Source organism: Crocuta crocuta, unplaced genomic scaffold (assembly GCF_008692635.1).
Source record: "Crocuta crocuta isolate KB4526 unplaced genomic scaffold, BGI_CrCroc_1.0 scaffold479, whole genome shotgun sequence".
Taxonomy (NCBI): domain Eukaryota; kingdom Metazoa; phylum Chordata; class Mammalia; order Carnivora; family Hyaenidae; genus Crocuta; species Crocuta crocuta.
In genome coordinates, this window is record NW_027531875.1 from 3,509,716 (window position 1) to 3,532,096 (window position 22,381).

Consider the following 22,381-nt stretch of genomic DNA (forward strand, 5'->3'; position numbering starts at 1 on the left):
TCTGTCTGTCTGTCTGTCTCTCTCTCTCAGAAATAAATAAAACATTAAAAAAATTAAAAAAAAAAGATTTAGGCACGAATAAACCTAGTCTCCAAGAAATACTTTAATAAAATAAAAACTAACTTAAAGTTATTTTTTTGCAAAGTTAGATTTTCAAAAATCCATTTATTTATTAAATAACTTACTGTAAATATGAGCTCAACCTTAAAAAAATGTACATGCAAACAATTTCTTAACTAGTGTAACAGCCTGGTATATATTTGGTACTTTGAGAGAAAATATTAATTAACTCTGACTTAGACTCTTTATGGAGTCCTTCAAGATTCGCCTTTGCCTAGATAAAACCATCTAGTGAGAAAAAGCTGGGTTTTAGAATATGAAAAACTTCATACAAATCCTTACATCTGCCACTTACAAACTTGATGCTCTTGGGCGAGTTATTTAAAAGTTCTAAGCGTAAGATCATTCTGATGAAAAATGGTAGTGGGAGGGAGGATAATAATAACAGGATTAGAGCAAGGATTAAATGAGATAACTATATATGAAAGAGACTAATAGACCCTCATAGATGTTAGTGTTTTATAAAATGGGATTAACTCCCTACTACAGTTGGTTTTATAAACTAGATTGATGGGCTAGATAGATACAAGAGTATACTCAATATAGTAAGAGTTATGATAACATCTTAATTCTGAATCCTTCCTATATTCCAGGGATTATATTAGGTGTCTGATGGCATGGTTAATCTCTTCCAATCCTCATAACTAACTCATAACAATGAACCAGGTACCACTTTTGTAACTATTTTACAGATGATAAAAATATTGACGTTTAGAGGAGTGAATTAACCCAGATAAATCTTTTGCCTTTTACTAAAAAAGAGAAGAAAAAGAAAAAGAAAAAAAAAACCCAATATCAAATGACAACCATCTAAACCCACAAACTCACTTGAATTATTCCCATGGTTCTCATTAACTGCCCTTTGAAAATATACACACCAGAAAAAAGAAATGGAAATGGAGGAGATTCAAGTAAGGAGGGGAATTCCAAATCCAGCAATAGCAGGAAAAGATAACAAAAAAACAAAACAAAACAAAAACCCAGAAAGACTGCACGCTACATAGCTCTCTGGAAAAGATGCTTTGAGAGTGTGCTCATCACCTCCCAACTTCAAGCCTCTGTGACTGCTTGTGCTATTTCTATAAAAGCCTAGGATTAAAAAAAAAAATTCATCTGTTATATATCAACTTGTCTGTTATATAACCCACAGAGGCTGTGAAAACAATCTCATCACTGTAAAAGGCTTCAGACTCACATTAACCTGGAAGATCATATTTCTCTTACTCGATTTGGGGATCCAAAGAACTCCCACCTTTTGTACACTAGATAATATATTGAGTAAGTCATAGAGGGCATCTTGCTCATTCTCATTTTCATCTTTGGGACATTTTGCTTCCATAGAAAAGACAAGGTCTTGAACCACAGATCAAAACTCTAACAATTTACCTGACATTATAGTATATTATAACTTACACAGATCTATGACCTACAATTAATTTACAATTAAAGCAAATTCAACTTAAATGCTTTAGAGAGTTTTAACTGCTTTATAAAATAATTATAAATGACATTTGTATCTAGTTCTGTCATAAAAAACAAGTACTGACAACCACAGAATGGCAAATGACCTGAAGATACTTTTGCCTCTTTCTTTCCTACTTTAAATAGGAAATAACTTAAGTCTTAATGAAAAGTCCTTCTGGGGTGCCTGGGTCAGTCAGTTAGTTGAGCATCTAACTTTGGCTCAGGTCATGATCTCACAGTTTGTGGGTTTGAGCCCTGTATCAGGCTCTGTGCTGACAGCTAAGAGCCTGGAGCCTGCTTTAGATTCTGTGTCTCCCTCTCTCTCTGCCCCTCCCCTGCTCATGCTTTGTCTCTGTCTCAAAAATAAATAAAACATTTTTAAAAAGTCCTTAATTTTCCCTATGGAAAATCTTTTTTTTTTTTTTATCAGTTAAAACATTAATTTTCAAAGTTTGGGGTGGTGGCTACAAACTGCAATAATATAAGTAGTGTTATTCTTCATTTCACAATATAAAATGAATTGCTAACTTAATCCATTTATCATAATAGATTAATTATATAGATTGCACACACTGAGTCAATACATTCCTCGACAGCCCTTAAATTATCTCTTATTTATTTGACACATTTTCTTTCATGATTATCTTTCACAAATTTGAATCCATAGTTATAAAATATTGCCCAAAGTTTAGTTATAAGTAATGGGAAATCATCTCTCAACAGAATATAAGAAAGAAATTTTCTGTAAGTTCTCAAAATATGATCATCTATCATCTAATATCTTCTATTAGCTATCTAGCAGTCATCTATTTATGTATCTATTGATTCCTTTTCCCCATCATCTGAAAACAGATTTAGAGGCATAGTTGCTTAAATGGAGCAGTTGAGAAGGTACTTGAGGTACACCAGATTGCCAAGTGGAAAAAAATAGAAATAACTGATATGAAATAAATGAAGAAATTCAACAGATTATAAAAGAACGAAGGGTGTGTAACCATGCAACTCCATGGACAGTGACTACACATACAAGCAAATGAAAGCAGCTGACCACGTACCCACACACCTTGGCAGAGGTGCACTCCACACTCGTCGGCCACCACCAAGACAGATGATCTCTGACGTCCCTTCCAGTCGGTAACCTGATGAGCATGAGAAGGTCAAAGTGTCACCAACCCCAAAGTTGAACCCAACTCGGTTACCATATTGAGGAATTCCGGGGTCTTCACAAGGTTCAAGGTTATATTCTGTAAATTAGATGCAGAGAAGGACAAAGAAAATGATAGTATTCACTTTTAAGGATACATTGCTATTGTTTGCAAACTGGATGCTCGTGGGCTTAGTCAGACATTTAATAAGTGAAACAAGCTAATGACGCAAATACTTTTCTTCTTTTGTGAAAGACCTAATAACTTAATGAATACTTTTATCCGTGAAATTCAATATAAATGAGAAAATGTCACCTTCTGGGTGATAAATTGAAATGTAGCTATTTATCTCGTATTCTTTTTTCTGCATTAGAAACATTTCCATTTCACTGAGTTTGACTTATAATAATAGCATAAGTGATGCCTATTTTCAAACACAAAATAATATTTTGGATGAAATCATTTGCACTTTTGAAATGCATTTTACTTAATGGTTTTAATCTAAATGACAAAGGCTCTTGTTCCTCTCCTGTACAAGGAGTTCTATTAATCCATATTCTGAGGAACACAGGACTTCAAAAGGCAATGGTTTATGTAAGACTGAAGTGCCCACACACTGAAGATTGTTACATTATAGATTTATATAAGAAATTTCCTCAAGCAATGAATAAACATCATGAAAATGAACAGCTGAACATTCTTCAAGGTATAACAGAGTTGATTAAACAACAATATAATTAAATACCATCCTAAGAAGAAGCAGCTTATCTAAAAATATTCCCAGAGCCATGCCCTTACCTTGTAATTTGAATGAAGAGCCAAAAAGATTATTCCATGTTGTTGAGCTACTATTTTATTGTTTAAAAATGTATTTGGATATACTTTTAACATTCTAGGTAAAAATTGATTATGTTCATAGACTAGTCACCATAGAATACCTTAATTATTTTAGCAGTATATCCATGCAAATAATACAGTAAGAACTGAAAACAAGGTTAGCATTTCTGTGCTTCTATATACATAAATTATGTAATAAATAAATATAATTATAATATTATAATTTTAATTTTAGCAAATGGAAATAAGGTTTACCTATTAATATGTCTCTGTATTAAGAAATAACTACTTGCCTCATTATTCCATTCACTAGAAAGTAGAACTCTAACTGATACAAAACCTTTTTATTCACTTTGGTTGTATAAATTTTTTTTCCTGGATTCCAAATTATAATGTTGTCTCTAGATGAAGTTATTCTAGAATAGAGGGATAACCACATTAATTTTTTCTAGATCATCTATTTCCAAATCACTAAATTAAGTTTATCTTAATCTTGGCCTGTAAACCATGCCTTTTGTAAGACACACAAAAAATAGAATATCACTGGTTTAATTTATAGTCATTTGAGTCTAATCAAAATATATATTTGGATTTCCATTTTAAGTTCACTAAGCATTTTAGCTACTTTTGTCCTCTGTTAGAATTCTGTAGGAATGCAAGTTAAAGAAATGTAATTAACATACTTAGAGTAGGGCCCCCTGGGTGGCTCAGTCAGTTAAGCGTCCGACTTTGGCCCTGGTCATGATCTCATGGTTTGTGGGTTCAAGCCTCGCATCAGGCTCTGTGCTGACAGCTAGCTCAGAGCCTGGAGCCTGTTTCAGATTCTGTGTCTCTTTCTCTCTCTGACCCTCCCCTGCTGACATTCTCTCTCTCTCTAAGAAATAAATAAAACATTAAAAAAAATTTTTTTAAATGTACAGTTTCTAGCAATTCATTTTTTTGCTATTGTTTAAAGGTTCCCTTTAATGTACTACTATAGACAATCTTCAAGATATTTCAAATTTGCCTTAAAATATATTGACAGAGATTTGGTTTTTTTCCCCATCTTATCTGTTATTTTTCCCTCTCTGTCTTGTCAGACCTAAATTATGCTCTTACTTTAATAAACAGACTTTGTTACAAAAACTTTTTTAATTTGTTTATTTTCTTACCAGAGAATGTAATATTGAATCCTTCATATGATATTGAAAAATCTGAAATGAAGCGCAATTGAGCTCTAAAATTTCCATAGAGACCAGCATTGATTGTTGAAGGAAGTTCTGAACCAGTAAGGCGTGCCAGTGGTTGGGTAAAACTACCATTCTCTGTAATCAGTAAATAGTCGTGATGGTCTTCCAGATGGAAGGTGTGGAAATTGAACTGCACACCTATGAAGAAAAAGAGGAAAATTAGACTCACAAAGTATATCAGGAAAACACAGAAAGTTACCAAACTAAATCAAGACTTGCCTTGTAATTAAATTCTCTGAAAATGAAAAGCACTGCTATAAAATAATCCAAGTGTATCACCTAATTAAATATTTGTTTTTTTTTCATTTAGCTTCCTTATAAGTAAGACACATAGTGAGTCATGTTTTGGTAACTGCTTGCAAATAAAGTTTAAAAATCAATGCCTGATAAGAAATCACCTGAGTTTTCTGAAAATTTCAAGGAAAATTCATATGCTTTATTTATAATAGAAGTGCAGCTTTCTGGCAAATATTTTACATGCATCCTTCAATCCTCCTGCAATGTCCTCAAACAACACAAAACACAGTGCTTAGTAATATAACACACAACTTCCGAAGATGCTTAACTCCAGAAGAGAAAGATACAGTAGGCCTAGGGAGAAACTCTTTGTTAAATGAATATAATGGCTATTTTTCATACCCTTCAATCTGTGTATATAATAAACTGAAAATTACATATATAATTGTTCAGATCCCTGAAATTTCACAAACTAAACTCATTTTTGCAAATAGAACCAGAATCAATAGGCACAACATTACCAACAGTAGAGCCGCTTTTGTGAAAACTTTTCTATCATTTCACTTTGCCAAAAGTAACCACTCACTCAACTTCTAGTCGCATAGGCTAATTTTGCTGCCTTATATAAATGTTTTGTAGTTTATATAATGGATTCATGTAACATATACTCTTCTAGGTGTGAGCTTTACTCAACATGAGGTATGTGAGATCCATCTCTATTTTTGCATGTGGTTGTGAGTTATTTATTTTCAGTAATGTATAGTATAGCATTTAAATTTGTGAATACACCATATTCATTTATCTGTTCAACATTTGATGGTCGTTTAGGTACTTTGTGTTTTAGTATGAATGCAGATGATGTTGTGAGTATTCAAGTATGTCTTTTGAAGAATATATATTTCAGTTGGGGAAATAGCTGGGAGTATTTCCTGGGTCATGCTCCATTACTGAGTCATCAACAGTAGCTCTAATAGAAACTGCTATAAAAAGTAGCTGTGCCAATTTACATTTCCATTGCCAAATCTGGTTGCTTTGTATGTTTGTCAATACTTGATTTTTTTTTTCTTCATTTGTTCCATTCTGGTGAGTATGGTGTGGCATTGTATTATGCTCTTATGTGAATTTTTAATGATGTTGTCTAAAACAGACGTTAAAGACTAACAGTTATACACACACGCACACAAACCTCTCACATTGAGGGTAAGGTACTGTGTGAAATAAAGGATGACCACCACATTCATCTTTTCCTTGATATACTTTTTTTTAACTTAACCAAAAAAAAAATCATCAAAATATGTATTAAACAAATCTAAAAGCCCAGGGTATAAGTAACTTCAATATTATTCATTGACATTTCAGTTCAAAATGCTGGATATTCTTCTACTATTCAATACTTTATTTTTATTTATTAATTTTTTAACATATTTATTTATTTTTGAGAGACAGAGAGAGACAGAGCATGAGCAAGAGAGGGGCAGAGAGAAGGGGAGACATAGAATCTGAAGGAGGCTCCAGGCCCTGAGCTGCCAGCACAGAGCCCAACATGGGGCTCGAATTCACAAACCATAGAACATGACCTGAGCTGAAGTCGGACGCTTAACCGACTGAGCCACCCAGGCACCCCAACTCTTCATTGCTTTAAAAAAAAAACAAAAAAACAAAAAGAATATAAAATGAGACCAAATTCACTGTAAACATAAGCAATTATAAGACAAGGTTATTATTATATAATGGACCAGTGATTTAGATTTGGAAAAGATTTGAAATGTGTACCAATATTATTTTTCAAACTTTAAAAAAAAAAGTAAGGTTTTTTTTCCTCTCCACAATGAGTAGGAATATAAGAGCCCTTTTAGAAGGAGTCCAGAAATTGAGTCAGTCATTCAAACATTCTTCAGTATAAAAGTGGTAATTGACCCTAGCCAGATGCAAATAAAAATGATGTGTGTAGGTATGGCAAGGAGACAATGCTTAACCATCTAGATGAACTGTCATCTATATTTATAAAATAAAAGTGGAAATTCAGATATGTCAGTTTGACATTTATTACAGAATAAAGCTAAGAAAAACTAGCTAGAGAATTGGAAAGTAGATGGACAAATGACAAGAAAAATGTTTATAAACATAACATATATTTTAGAAAAATGTGTTTACTCTCATATGCACTAAGTTAGTATGTGGGAAAGTTAAACATTTTGTTAGATGATGGTGCTAAGAAGCCCACTTTTGAGTATAACATTGCTCTTCTAAGACTTACTTTCTTCATTTGTAAAATGGTGTCCTAGGGTTGACTTTAAGTATAAATGAGATGATACATGGGAATGACTTGACACAGTGCATTGCACAGAAGAAGGGCTCAGTAGATGTTAGTTAGCTATTGTTGTTGTTCAACATGAGAGTTGATTTTTTTTATGTCATTCAGTCCTAACCAGAAAGTATATTAAATCTGTATCAATGGAAATTTGTTTGTCAGATTATGGTTTAAACAATAAAGCTATTTCCACTACTTCACAATGATGTAAGACCTTCAAAATTCTGCTAATGGTCAATGAATCCAAGTGACAAAATAGTACTAAGAGACTACTATACTGTAGGTATTACCAAATATAAAGATTTAGAAGACTGTAAGTAACTCCTGGTCTATCTTAGGGAAAGAATACCTCAACCAAAAGTTCAGACATTCTGCTAAGTGCTATGAAAGTGATCAATACAAGTCAGTACAAGAGCCTAGAAACAGAAGTAACCCACTTGTCAAAGGGCTCAGTATAGGTCTCAGAGGCAATGAGTCTCAGAGATGAGCAGGATTTTGTAGAGGAGCAGCTCCAGGATAGACATTTGGGGAAGAAGGGGCAGATAGGTAAGGACACACAATCTGAATAGGACAGTGGGTATTTGAAGAGTAGTGAGGAAAAGTCAGTGGTTTCAACATCATGGTATCTTCACATAAAAGTGATCATTCAAGAAGCCCTATGAAGGCAATTACTGTTACAGGCTTATGGGAAAGAACTTGGACTTAAAGTCAAAATATCATGAATATTTAGATTTCATTTATAGTTATACCACTAACCATGACATTGAAGGTACCATGTGGACTCATGGGTGTCTTTGTTCTGATCTTTACATGTATAGGATTGGATGAGACTGTGCTTTATCTAATGACAAATCCACCTGTAAAAGCCCAAGGTTTTTTGTTTTGTTTGTTTTGTTTTGTTTTGAATATAATCCTCCACCAGCCCCACCTCAGATCTCTACTGGACTAGAACACATAATTAATGTTTATTTATTTATTTTCTGAGAGAGAGAGAGAGAGACAGACAGACAGACAGACAGACATAATGTGAAAGGGGAGGGACAGAGAGAGGGAGACACAGAATATGAAGCAGGCTCCAGGCTCTGAACTGTCAGCACAGAGCCCAATGTGGGGCTCACACCCAAGAGCCATAAGATCATGACCTGAGCTGAAGTTGGATACTTAACCAGCTGAGCCACCAAGGCACCCCTAGAATACCTAATTAACATCTTGATTTCTGAAATATGTTTAAGGAAAATCTCTATGATATCATTGTAAATAAGGAGCAATATAAGCTCAATGATACTATAGTTAACTGAATTTGAAACAACTGTATGTATTTAAACACCTGGACTTAATGGTAAGTGGTAAAGGGGTTACTGATCATGTATTTGATGTTTCTTATATCTTAAATATTTAGATACTTAGATCTGTTCTAGTAAGATTTTTATAAGCCCCTAAAGTCTTGATGATCATGATTATTTAAGAAAATTCTGGCTGTAGATTTAAATAAAATGTAAATTGTTTCAAAATGATCTCACAAGAACTGTGGATAAAGACTAAGATGATAAAATATAAGATGGGTAAACATAAAAGCCTAAACTGCCCTCCACTAGAGCTACTGAACTGGGATAAATGTTAAAGAGTCCTTTCAAAGTTAAGCAAGTAGAAGAGATATAAGCAAAACAAACAAACAAACAAAAACAAACAAAAAGCAGGATTATGGGAAGTGGTGATGAAGACATATAAGTGACAATGAAATATATAAACATAGGTAGAGAGGTAATATGCTTTCAGAAAAAAAGAGCACTTGACTTTTAGTCATAGATTGTATACTCACATGTTTGGCCAATCTTCACAAGCACCTTGGCTTCGAATGGATAATAAATAACCTAGTCTAGTGACTTCAGATTCTTGTCTATAAAATAGGAGCAATACCTACACTACTTCATAGGTGTTTGCAAGGTTCTACTGATCCTTGATTAAATCAACTCTTAAAAAAAAAGTCTTATACTGAAGATAAAAAAAAATCAGCTGTACAAATATACAATTTTAGGATTTGAACTTTAAATGAGTACCCTGATGTAACAGCAAAAAAGTTAATAAAAGCAAATAGGTACAGGCTTCATTAGTGGAAAACATTTTTGGAGTTAAATAATGCCATACTGTGTTTTCTTCTGGAAAAACATATTTTGGAAGGATGTTGATATCCTTGGATATCAATAAACTGGAACACATCCAGAGAATAGTGGTTATAATGGTGATTAGAATGAAAATATCTTGTGATAAAGAATTAAAGGAACTGAGGTCTGGGAAGAAAACCCTGGGGTAAGGGACTGGGAGCAGCAGTCATGAAAAGCATCAGGGACACAGAGGAGTGACTTGGTGTATTGCAGTGAGGGTGGAGAAAGGATGAGATTGTTGTGTTTGTTTGTTTGGTTTGATTTGTCTAACTCCAGAGGGCAGAACAGGGATAACAGCTGCAGAATAATTTTCAAACAATTAGAACTGTACAAAAGCTGAGCAAGTTTTCCCAAGGAAAAAGTTTCCTATCAACACAAGTGTCAATATCAGGCCAGTGCATCGCCTTTCTCGAACACTATAGAAAGAAAATGATGTACTGGGTGAGAGGTTACACTGTATCACCTTGACAATTTCTTGCAACTTTAAGAGATTATCCTTCACGTAACTTTGGTTACACTTTGGAGTAATTGTACTTCCAACAAATTTTGCTTGCTCTTAAAGGAAAGCATCTAAATCTGCATTTCTTGCCATGTAAATACAGATCTAATTAACACTTGCAACCTGTGAAGATGCAAAACCTTAAGTGTTAATTAAACCTCTATTTACATAGCAAGCAGTATGTAGCCTTCCATTTTCTTGTATAATACAAGGAAGCTGATTTTAAACTCCATTAATCCACTGCACACTGGAATAATAGGATGCTCTGGGTAACTTCCAGCAAAGAGTGTTGTATTATGGAGAACAACAAAAAGCACAGTTTACAAGGTCTTCTACTTTGTTACTGCTATTCAGTACCAGAATAATCATTTTAACTTTTTTTCTCAATAATTTTTAATCTCATTATAACAATAATTCCAATATAATCCTCACTCGCTAGAAAATGATGTATAATTTTAATAAAGGCAAATTTCACTTGTGAGAACACAGTGAATTCAAATGTATTAAATATAAGCTTTAATTTTAAAAATTGTAATAGCATCTTTTCATTGCTGAGATTGTCTTTTTTTAAGGTTTTCTGTAGTTAAGTCAATAAGGACAGCATAATAGTAAAAATCAATAGGAACAATTTAACAACAAAACTAAAAAGAAAAAAACTACTTCTCCAAAGCAGTTTTTTAAAATGAATAAATGAACCCTTTTTAAAAGATTAGCACATAGAGATCTTTAGGGAAATAATATTAATCCATTTTTGTTTTGATATATTAGGATCGCTATTTTCCCACTAAGGTGTTGCCTTAATCACTTCTGTTGTGAGTTTATAAGTTTTGTTGTACTGCCTGAATGAACCATATTTAGTTCTATAGAACCTTCCACTTATTTCTTCAAAAGGCATTTATTAACAATGATCATATGAACAGTGCAACTTTATACTTCCATTCGGCTGTGTGAGATATATCTGCAGTTCTAACAGAAAAATTATATACAAGTATTTCTGGAATGGTTATAAATTCATATGAAGAATGCAATTATTATAAACAATCATAAATATGTTAAAAACAATGTATATAAAGATGTCATCTTTGTTTTACAATTGGCTCATCTCTTCAGAACATCTTCTTCCCTTTGGAACTTTTGAAATCAACCTCTTAACACCGTTGGAGAGACAAAAGCCATTCTGTCTGGGCTTTTGTTGATATGAAAATCCCCAATAACGTTAGTTTAATATACCAAAAGAAAATAGAAATCTCTCACATTACCCTTCTGGTAAAAACATAAGCGTATTAAAATACTATGGAAAAGTAAATATAATCCTCTTCTCCGGTTACTCAAATTGAATTTTGTGTTAGCATATTTTAGTACTGATCTGTTTTTGCTCATGCAAAACGACATCACAAAGGACAATGAAATAAAAATAGATGCAATGAGAATTCAGAAGATAGTCCAATTATCATTGCATGAGGTAAATTACCTTTTCCATGAGTTACATCAACAGTCCACGTACAATTCAGAGAATTTGGATAAAATTCCGGGTAACCAGGTGATAAGATTGTTCCACTAGGCCCTCTAACATCTCCTCCACATAATGCTGAAAATACAAAGAAATACAGTCATATGATCAGTCATAGTTAGATGATCTCTCCTCCTTGAAATAGAATGAATCTGATTTTCTTTGCTTAAGATACTTCTCGGTAATAACAGGAGTGTGTAAAAGACCTCTTCCAATGCTAGGAAATAGTTTCATCCATGCGGCCCTGGAGAAGAAAAAGGTATGTAATAGCTTCTGGGAATTAGCCTCAAGATAACGCAGCTCATCTTCCTCCATTTGAATTTGAAGTACATACTTATCTTATACATTTCTAATTACAAGTAACATTTGCATAAATTGGTCATAAATTAAACATGAGTAATTAATTGTTTAGCAGCCCCTCTTTTATTAAGCTTTAAGAAAAATGACTTGCTAATTATGCAAAATCATTTCTTTTAGATTCCTAAAGGGATCTCTGTCATTCTTCATATAGTTCTTTTTAAAACAGTGAGCAAAGCTGCAGAAATTTTGAAGGCTGCTTCTGTACATCTGCCTTTCTCTGGGAAGTGTTGTGAACAAACTGCAATTCTTGAGAAGCTAGCGCTTTGAAGCAAATACTTCAAGATAATAAAAATAAATTATGTTTATGAACTCAGGTCAAATAAATTCAAATTTGATTTTTTTTTAGAACAAATCATAGTTTAGGATGTCTACTACCACATTCAACAACCATCAGTGGTTGTGCTTAACCAGATAATTTTATCAGTACTAAAAATTAAAGATGATAAAGATATAGTCAGGTAAGAACATATATTCTAAGAGAAACAGAAAGGTCTTGACTCCTTATTCTACTCCACGTGGAGATGCCAGCTCTCTTGGACATCTCTTGGCAAAGGAAATAAGAGCTGTGAATGCAATGTATGGCCTCGTCTACTCTGGTCCTTTTTTAACTTCCTTGGAACAACCAAAAGGGGAGTTTGGGCCTTATGGTTTTCCATGATTTCTTCCAAGTAATGATTCTGAGAAGAGTTGAAGCAACATGGTAACTATTCTACACTGACCCAACTAGAAATAAGTTGTCTGCAATTCCTGTAAGTATTTAAGCATGCAGGCTTGAACTTGTGTGCGTGTGTGTGTGTGTGTGTGTGTAACATTTACATATATATACAAACTAATATCCAATTCTCCTTTCTTATTTCTTTTACTCCCAGGAGTCTATCTTTTGCAAGTATCTCTCCTGGAGTTGTCTTATAGATCGCTTCCCTGAAACCAAAATAAACCCATGCTTTCAATTCCATTTATTATCAATATATTGCAATAATATGCATGGTTTGCTACCTTAGGCTCCTATTTACAGCCTGCACAGGACTTCATGGGCAACTATTATTACTGAACCTCTCAAATTTCCTTTCAATTTTTAAAAAAGGCCCATTGTGTTTTTATGTTCAATTTAAGAGTTAAGTATACGATTTCCACTGTATCTTGCATGCTAAGTTAGCCTGTTTTTACTTTCCTTGCAATACATATGCATTCTACTTCTTGACAAAGGACTGTTTATTTTATTAGATTTTTTTACATATGTCAGTTTATTCCTAGTACACTATATTTCCTCTTATTCTCCATTGTGAGAGCTGGACTAAATGATTAATAAACAAACAAACAAACAAATAAATAAAACTTGGTATAAATTTGGTGCATGAAATGTGATGAATGAAGATGCCCTATCATTTGAAAGAACTTCATTTCGTGCAGCTAGGCTAACATTCAGTGAACAGAGAGTCAAAATTAAGAGAGTTAAATTAATTTGTAAATGAAACACAGAAAAGAGAGATGTGAAATATTTTTCAGTACATCAGACATGTGCTCCTGTGCATGTGTGTGTAAGCAGTGTGTTTACAAATTGTAGAGGGAAAGCCCTTCTGTACATCAGCATTCTTTTGAATAACGCTACTTTGTCAAATTTCCTTTCTGTACTTGGAGAATTTCTTGACAATTTTCTATCAGTTACACCTACAACATCTGTGTTGAAGGCAGAACATTAAAGGGACATTCTGCAGCTAAATGAATAAAGTTAGATAACCATAAACACATGAACATATTTAGGAAGAATGGTCCATAACTAATATACTACAAATAATCTTTTATATTATTACTTTAATTATAAACATTAAGTACATTTTTATGACACAGTGGAGACTTCTGTTATTTGAGAATATTAGTAGAGATAAAGACCTTGAAAAGAACTGACTTAAAAATAGAAGTTCATAGTAAATTATGGAGAAAGAGTCTGATTTAGGTCTTTTTTTCTGAAGGGTGAAACTAAAAATATGAAAATATGACAAATATGAAAATGTGTACCTTATTTTATATCTTTAAAAAATTTAGGAAAAATTGCAACTGCTCACTAGTTCTTAACAAAAGCAAAACTACCACTCATATTGAACTTACAGTGTGACAGGTACTATTCTGAAGACTTTTATTTTTATTAACTCAATTAGCCCCCATATCAACCCAATGAGAAAAGCGCTGTAATTATTCACAATTTACAGATGAAAAGGCAAGTACATAGGAACTCTAGCAGTCTAGTTCCAAGTCTGTGATCTTAAGCTGACTCTTTTTTTTTTTTAACTTTTACATTCTACAGACCAATACATTTTCTTTCCTTTTTAAATGTTTATTTATTTTGAGAAAAAGTGAGCAAGCAGGGGAGGGGCAGAGAGAACCCCAGGCTGGCTCCGTGCTGCCAGAGCAGAGCCCCATGTGAAGCTTGAACACATGAACAGGGAGATCATGACCTGAGCAGAAACCAAGAGTGGGACACTTAACTGACTGAGCCATCTAGGCACCACTTAAGCAGACTCTTAAACCAAATATTGATTTGTTTTCACAACTTACTTCTTCTACAAAAGTAAGTTTACTTTGTAACATTCCCCACAAATGATCAGTCTATATAAAAATTATTCAAGGATATTTTCCATTTTCTCAGAGATTCATTTCAATCCTTTCATATTCAAATCACTCTCTTTTGAAAGCACCTAAAACCTAAGTGTGTCAGTATCCTTTTCTTTAATTGATTTATATCTTATGAATTTGCATTTGTCAATGGTTTTTGTCTGTAATTGAAACAGTCTTCCATCAGCAGCAGCCACAGTATCATTTTCATCAACCTAATGAAATCCTTCATCTTTCTAAAGGAGATTATTTTACATTGCAAATATTTGGAATTGTATTTGCTTTGTATATTGGCTTTTTGAACAATCACAAGAAATTAACGACACGTGCATTGATATAATACATAGTGATACATGCTAATGTAGGCTGAGTTGGATTAATTTTATAAGTGGTTAATTTATTACAGAATATTCTATCAATCTGATGATGTTTCCTTCCCTAAAATGTTCCCTTCCTATTAGAATGTTAAGAAAGTATAAGAGGAAATCAGTCTATTAGAATCAATCATGAGAAGACTAAAATTATAAGATGAATTAAAGAAGGCAAATTTTACATGTGATTTTTTTTTTTACTTAGAGATAGAAAATGGTACTCAAATATATTATAAAAGGTGCAGTGATATACAGTTCATTAAGAACATTCTCCAAAAATATCTTTTAAATTCAGTTTGAGAGAATACATGGCCATTTATAAGGTAAACTTCATTAGAATGAGAGTGTCTAAAAAGGATGTCATGAATCTCTTCTCTGTTTTTATATATCACCTCTTCTGAAGAAATTCCAGTTTATTCCATCAACCTTGCTCATGGATGCCATATGTCTTTAGGGATGCAAACACTTTTGTAACAGACATAATAGGTTTATATGTTTGTGTGAATGGCAAATAGACAAATTGTGTATCAAGTCAAACACAACAGAGAAATTAGAGAATAATAAAATGTACATGAAATACTCAGTCACTTTATATTAGAACAAATAGCTGGGAAGGAGAAGCATATAAAAGGACAGATATTAGTAGCACATCAAAGTCACAACAATAGCCCAAAATATGAGTTGAGGGAAATTAGCCAGACGTAAATGATCTTGGCTAGTAGTCATTTTCTTTTATTTCCCCCTGGTTTTTACCACATATGATTACTACCTTTGTCACATGATAAGTATCAATTAGAGTTTTAAAATAGTAGTCTCCTTAAAAGTCGAGCCCTTAAATTTTATAAACCAGATCTGTATAATTATACCTTGCTCTTTGCTGTGATACACACCTGGCAAGCATTCAACTGTCTAACTAGGACAGACAATTTCTAGACAAAGATCCATTAAAATATTTTGAATACTACAATGCAGCATAGAAATAGTCACCTACACATATCCCATTATGATTTTTGTTTGTTTTTAATCTCAAATTTGTTTTCTTCTATTTCAAGTTTCCCCAATTTGAACTGCAAACCCATATCGGAAATTCTTTTTACTTATGTTCCATGAATATTTCCTTATCTTGAACTCTTGGATACTAAATATCAATACATATACTCTTTTGCTAGTTTAGCCTATATACTCAACTTTTAATGAGATGGAAGAAATAAGGGAGATTATAAGTTTAAGTACCTTCAGTTCAACTGTGGGTTCTGCCTCTATGACCTGGGTGATCCTGAGCTAACTGTATAAACTTTTTAGTTCTAACACCCCCCCCCCCAATAAGATGGCTACAGTGTTTGTAAAACAAGATGGGATAATATGAGGGTGAAATTGCAGTGCCAAGATAAAAGGTGAAAATAGGGTTTGTGTTAGGCAATTCAGAACATAAGGTCCACCCAACTATCTATCAAATAGGGTAGCTATCTTAATTAACAATGCTTAGTTCCTAAAGGGTTGACTCATACCAGGCATATGACCTCAAATTTACCCCTAGAACTTGTGACAATCTTATGTCCCAACTATGTAGATAATATCACCTGGCTGTGACTTTTGACATATGCACTACCCTTGACACTTTTTGGCCAAAACAGAAAGCTATTCTAGCTTTTCTTGTCTGACCTTCTCTAGAGCCATTCAGATCACAGTTCTATGAGAAACATTGTAGAGATATTCAAGAGTGAGGTCTAAAACATAGCTAGTAAAAAGTGTGTGGATGTGTGTGTGTGGATGTGTGTGTTAGTAGAGTCTCTGATGTGTCAGAAGATGTTTTTTAAAAATATATGTTAAACAAACAAGAAGAACATATTGTTCTTGATCTCATGAATATAATAAGGAAAATAAGAAAATAAGTATAGCTATTATCTACTCCACTAGCTCAGGAACATAGACAGTGTTTTTTCATGTTCAACAATATTTCTTTAGTGCCTACACAGTAAAGTTAATGAATACTGATTTATTGAATCAAATAGTGGTTATAAGTTAACAAAAAATGCCATAGCAAATAAATGAAGGTCTAAGAAAAGCTAGATTTTGCCTAGATGCCTTATCTACAGAAAGTGTAAGTCAATGACTTTTAAAAATTGACTAAGATTTTGATACAGTTTAGGGGAAGTCTAGGACTTTCCAGTGTAAGGGGAAAAAAGATAAATGGAGGCAAAAGGTAGAAAATATATATGCAGAATCAAAACATAGCTAAGTATGTCTCAAAGGTTTGGGAGTATATTTCATTAATTTCTTTCATTCAACACAAATTAATGGAGTCTCAGCTGTGTGATGGGAGCTGTGGCTGGCACTGAGGACATGGCAGTAAACTTAACAAAGTCCCTGCTGTATAGAACTGACATTCTGGTAGAAAAGTGAATGGTAAATACAAACAGGTATTAGAAAATGAAAAATACTATAAAGAAAAGTATAAGTGGCAATACAGGTGTTACTCTGACTGGTGAAAGATAGGCATCAAATTGTCTAAATAGCACAAAATCTAATCGAACCATTTCTAGCCTAAGGTTTAGGTTCCTTGGTCAATGGCAAAACAAGATAAATTTTAAAAAGGATCAGTTTTTACTGATCCTAAGTATACAGAAAAGAGAACCTAAATTCATAGTACTCTTTCAATCTGACAAGAATTGATAGCAAAAAGGATAATGTATCATTTTCTAGTCACATATTCCAAGTAGTGCACCATTTAAATAGTTATATACAATTCTTAAAATAAAAATGTGGCATCACTGAAGAAAGAATGTCAAATGTATAACTGTGCTTCCATTTTAATGGATTTTACTATTTTACTATTGTGGAGAACGTGGGCAAGGGGCAATATAACAGTGGACTTATGTATAGGATCTGGATCTAGGCTGTCTGAGTTTCAATCCTGACTCTGCCTGACACAGGGCAAAATACCTAATCTTTGCTTGCCTTAGTTTTCTCATCTGTTAAGTGGTGACCATAATACCACCTACTTTACAGCTATTTTGAAGATAAAATGAGTATATATATATATACACATTACAACCAGCCATCATTATCTAGTTTGCTTTGTGAATCAGTTAACTATGGGCTGTGAAGACACCACAGAGATGATCCGTGTGAGAGTGAAGCATGCTGTACCTTAAGTATCCAGGCAGTCAAGGCTAATCAAGGTTATTTTCTTGGATGCGGGAAGGAGATTCTATTCATTCACTTTTCCTCCCTTTGTCCTAGGAAATTTAGATTAGTTTCTTCTGGGGAAAATGTTTAGGTTGGATTTAAGATCTAATCAAGTCAGTTTACTAAGTAATAGGGTATTGAGTTCAGTTCAAGTTCATGTAAAATTAAGTAGTTGCTTTATACAAAACTCAGTCACTAAATAAAAATGAATAAATTCAGCCCATGTCCAGTTATGCTCAGGATGAAATAAGAATATAACAGAGGAAAGATCTAGATGGAGGTTCAAAGGGACAAAATCTGATCTTTAAAAAAAAAAAAAAGATACCTTGTAAGGATGCAGGAAGGAGAAAAACAGAAAAGGGCAGAGTCCACATGGTTAAGGATCATGAATTCCTTGATTAGCAACTTGAACTTTAATCCATAAGCAACAGAAAATCATTAAGTATTTTTGACATGGGGTATAATATAGAATAACTCCAGTGTGAAGGATGGAAGTTGGATTAAAAAAATGAGCTGATGTAAGGTTGATTGCAGTTGCAATAGCAAGAGAGGATGAGTGTGTGTGTTGCTCTAGATATATTCGCTTTTATTATTAATAAAACTTCAGTATATTCATATACTGGGGCATTATTTTTACACTCCTGCTTCTTCTGACTTTACCTCCACCTTTTTTATCTTGGCGAACTCACTCATGCCAACCATATATGGCTTTATCAGGGCCTGGCAAACATAGTACCTTCACACGACTATCTTTTATCTCAGCCATAGAAATGGATGGATACATGTCCTGGACAAGTCCAATTGTAATGGGCCTTTCTCCTTTACTAACGTAACTGGTCCAGGTATGGACTGATCAGAGATCTTTCCTTGGATTTTTCTAACTGGAACAAGGAAGAACTCTCATTCTTGTCTGATCCTGGAAATATGAGACTAGAAATTTCCATGCTCCTGAGAATGTATTCTCCACCACTAAACCCTCATATAGAAAAGACTAGCTATAATTAAAGAGAATTATGTCAAGACACAGAGAAAAGCCCAGGTAGAAAATGGATAGAGCCTTGAAAAGGTTTGAATTCATGTTTATAATTATCTTTAAGAGATATACCAACCCTGCCTTTTCTAAGATTTGAATAAACAACAAATTCAGCTTTTATTTTTTAACACCAGTGACAGTTGGGATTCTGTCACTTACAATCATAAGAATGCTGACTATAATAAATAGTATTGTACCAAACATAAGGAAGATGTGCTGAGGATTCCTTTAAACCTTGTTATAAAAACAAATTGGCTTAAAGCTGTTACTAAAATATGATGGTACTGAAAGTACTTGAAAATTTAATCATAAAATGACCAATGTGATCGTCCACTTTGAACAAGAATAAGTACAAAAGTGGTAAATAGTGTTATAAATAAAAATTAAAGCCCAGGGCCAAATAATGCCTAGATTTACATTGTGTGTACTTTTCAATAAGGCAAGTGTGAAAACACTTCTCGATGTTAGGGAAGCAGTTTCTTCCACTGTATTTTCACATGCATTCTGAAAAATGAAGTATTTCTGACTTATTCTACATGGAAACAAGGAAGAAGGAAGGAATGGTGTAATACTTATCACAACCAGAAATTTGCCACCACAGGAGAGTCTGGTACATTGCCCTAGTGCTGTGTGACTAGGTAGAATCTGAACTAGCACATGCTGCCTTCCAAGGTGGGAGGTAATGTTCTCTCCCTTCAATGCATTCATTAATACCAATCTGTCATTTTCAGTGTTTTTTGTCAAAGGTCGAAGCATACAATATGAACTTACACAGATTATCTCAGCACATTTTGAAAATGTATATATACCATCGTTAGGCATAGAGTAAATTTGGCTGGTTATCAATGTTTATTCTGTTTTTTTTTTTTTCTTTTTGAAGAATAGTTGACATATAATGCATTCTTTATTTTCTTTCTTAATGGTCTGGTGCCATAAAATTACCAAAATTCAAGATGATCTTTAAAAAATATTAAATATTTGTATGTGCATTAAGTCTCACATTTTATAAATACTATATTGATTTCTTTTTGGTTTATAAATTTGCTTATTTTGCATACCAAGTTAATTCTTACCATCACAGGTAGGGAGTGGATGACTCCACCAGTGGTTTTTTTCACATAGAAGAGGCTCTTCATGGCTCAGCCTGTAACCTGGATCACAACTAAATGAAACAGTGGAACCGATGGAGAAATCATGTCCATAGCGACGGCCATGGACAGGAATGCCAGGGTCCAGGCAAGAATAAGTGTTCACTGTAACACCTAGGAGACAAAGCGAATATGACAGAGTAAGTATGATGGCTTTGGATTTGCCAAAATTGATTCCTATGTCTTCAAACAATTTTGAGTTATGGTTTTCACAAATAAATGAATGTGCCCATTGCCTTATTTAAACAATCAGTCATTTGTTTAGCAGGCTTGTTTTGACACTTTCTACCTGCAAAGTCCACATTCAGATCATTTAGTTATATGAGGACCTGCTGAAACTGTACAGTTACCTATCAAACTTTATATTGTCATAAATTCTATAGATGTAAATCTACAGCAATAAATGAAAGTGTAAACACAAGTACCTTTCTAATAAAGCAGTACAACTGCTCCAGTGGCTCCTCATCAGGGTTTTCAACAGCCTGTAGGGGACTTGGTGTCTCCAGATGATAATCTCCCTTGTGACTTACAATACCTAGCTGACAACATACCATGACAATGCCTTTCCCTTAATAAGACACAGTTTTCCAACCTTGACCCTGGTGAGATTTTGGAATGAATGGCTGTGCTGTGGGGCTGCCCTCTGCTCTGCAGTATATTTAGCAGCATTCCTGGCCTCTACTCCTCCAGGCATGACTACCAAAAATGTCTTCATGTATTGCCAAATGTTCCCTGGGATGCAAAAATGCCCTGAGCTGAGAACTGGGGTATAAGGTACAATAAATAATTACCTTCTTGTTCCTAAATGAAAGACTTAAACAAGGAATAACTGTTGTTTTGATAATCCCAATAATAGGGTAATTAGCATTTTCAAATTGTGTCTGATTAAATCACATTCACAAGAGAAATGGTTTATTTATATTAGCTACCTAACTTGAAATGAAATATTTAATATAATACTAAAAACATAGGAGTTCACTTTTTAAAGAGATCAATTACATATTTTAAATATATTTATCAAACATATTCATTTCATTTAAATGCTATTGTTTTTAATAAGAAATTAAAAATAAGGAAAATTTTATCTTCAACACGATTACTTTATCCTGCTATATTCCTCTTCTCCATGTGACCATTTGTCTTCTAGGCACTCAAGGCTTTGAAACCTTGAGTTTCTGAATTTTTCTCACGGTTTTGTTTTTCCTCCACAAAATAGGTGTGAAATCCATCCTCCCTGAAAAGCACCATGTCATTTGTTACTTCTCTTACCCTACCCAAGGCCTTCATCGCTTCAATTCTGTAAGACAAACAATAATCCCTGGACTCTCTCTCAATATCCTTCATCTCCAGTCTATTTGGGATATAATTTTGGACATATGTATTCTTAAAAAATGTTATTTCATTGGTCTTATACCCTACAGTTCATGAAACCAAGTTCAAAGTCATCACCTGACATTCAAGACTTCTGAACTGAACTCTACTATTTACAATTTCCATTAACTCTCAGTAGTCATCTTTCCTACCAGTCAGGCTAAGTTTTCTCATTAGTTTTTTATTTTATTTTATTATTTTATAGTTTATTTATTTTTGAGACAGACAGAGACAGAACATGAGTAGGGAAGGGGCAGAGTAAGAGGGAGACACAGAATCTGAAATAGGCTCCATGCTCTGAGCTGCCAGCACAGAACCCAATGCTGCGCCTGAACCCACAAACTGCAAGATCATGACCTGAGCCAAAGTCGGATGCTTAACTGACTGAGCCACCCAGGCACCCCTCTATTTTATTTAATACCACAAATACTCTCAATCATCCCTTCACTTACAAAATCTCAATTTGTAATAGAAAAGCTTAGATGCCCTCTTCTTTAAGTCATGATATTCTAATACTCTGGCTCATATGTAAGTTTCTTTTATTCAAAACTCCTATGTTGTAGTGAAATCTTAAGAAATCAGGGAAATGTGTGCTTGAAGAGGTCATATACAATGTAAATCATGGTAAAGGCAAAAAACAAGCAAATGTAATTATCCCAAAGTGATTTTAATGGTTTCAGATTATTTGGAGTGAACAGTATAAGGTTAATAATTTCATTTGTCCTTCTTATCTCTCCAATTGATGAATAAAGTAAGACCATGTATTTCTTTTGTGTCTCTTACTG

At 33.6% G+C, this 22,381-nt stretch overlaps 1 protein-coding gene across 3 annotated transcripts in view; it reads right to left on the reverse strand.

Moving 5' to 3' along the window:
- CSMD3 (CUB and Sushi multiple domains 3) overlaps positions 1-22,381 on the reverse strand; it is a 1,194,711-nt gene that overhangs the window by 371,201 nt on the left and 801,129 nt on the right. For all 3 annotated transcript variants that reach the window (XM_077772930.1, XM_077772929.1, XM_077772928.1), the window contains 4 exons: positions 20,151-20,339; positions 11,476-11,592; positions 4,718-4,933; positions 2,640-2,828 (listed from right to left, as the gene is read on the reverse strand). In XM_077772930.1, the coding sequence (XP_077629056.1) occupies positions 2,640-2,828; positions 4,718-4,933; positions 11,476-11,592; positions 20,151-20,339 (711 nt within the window). The remainder of the gene's footprint in view (positions 1-2,639; positions 2,829-4,717; positions 4,934-11,475; positions 11,593-20,150; positions 20,340-22,381) is intronic.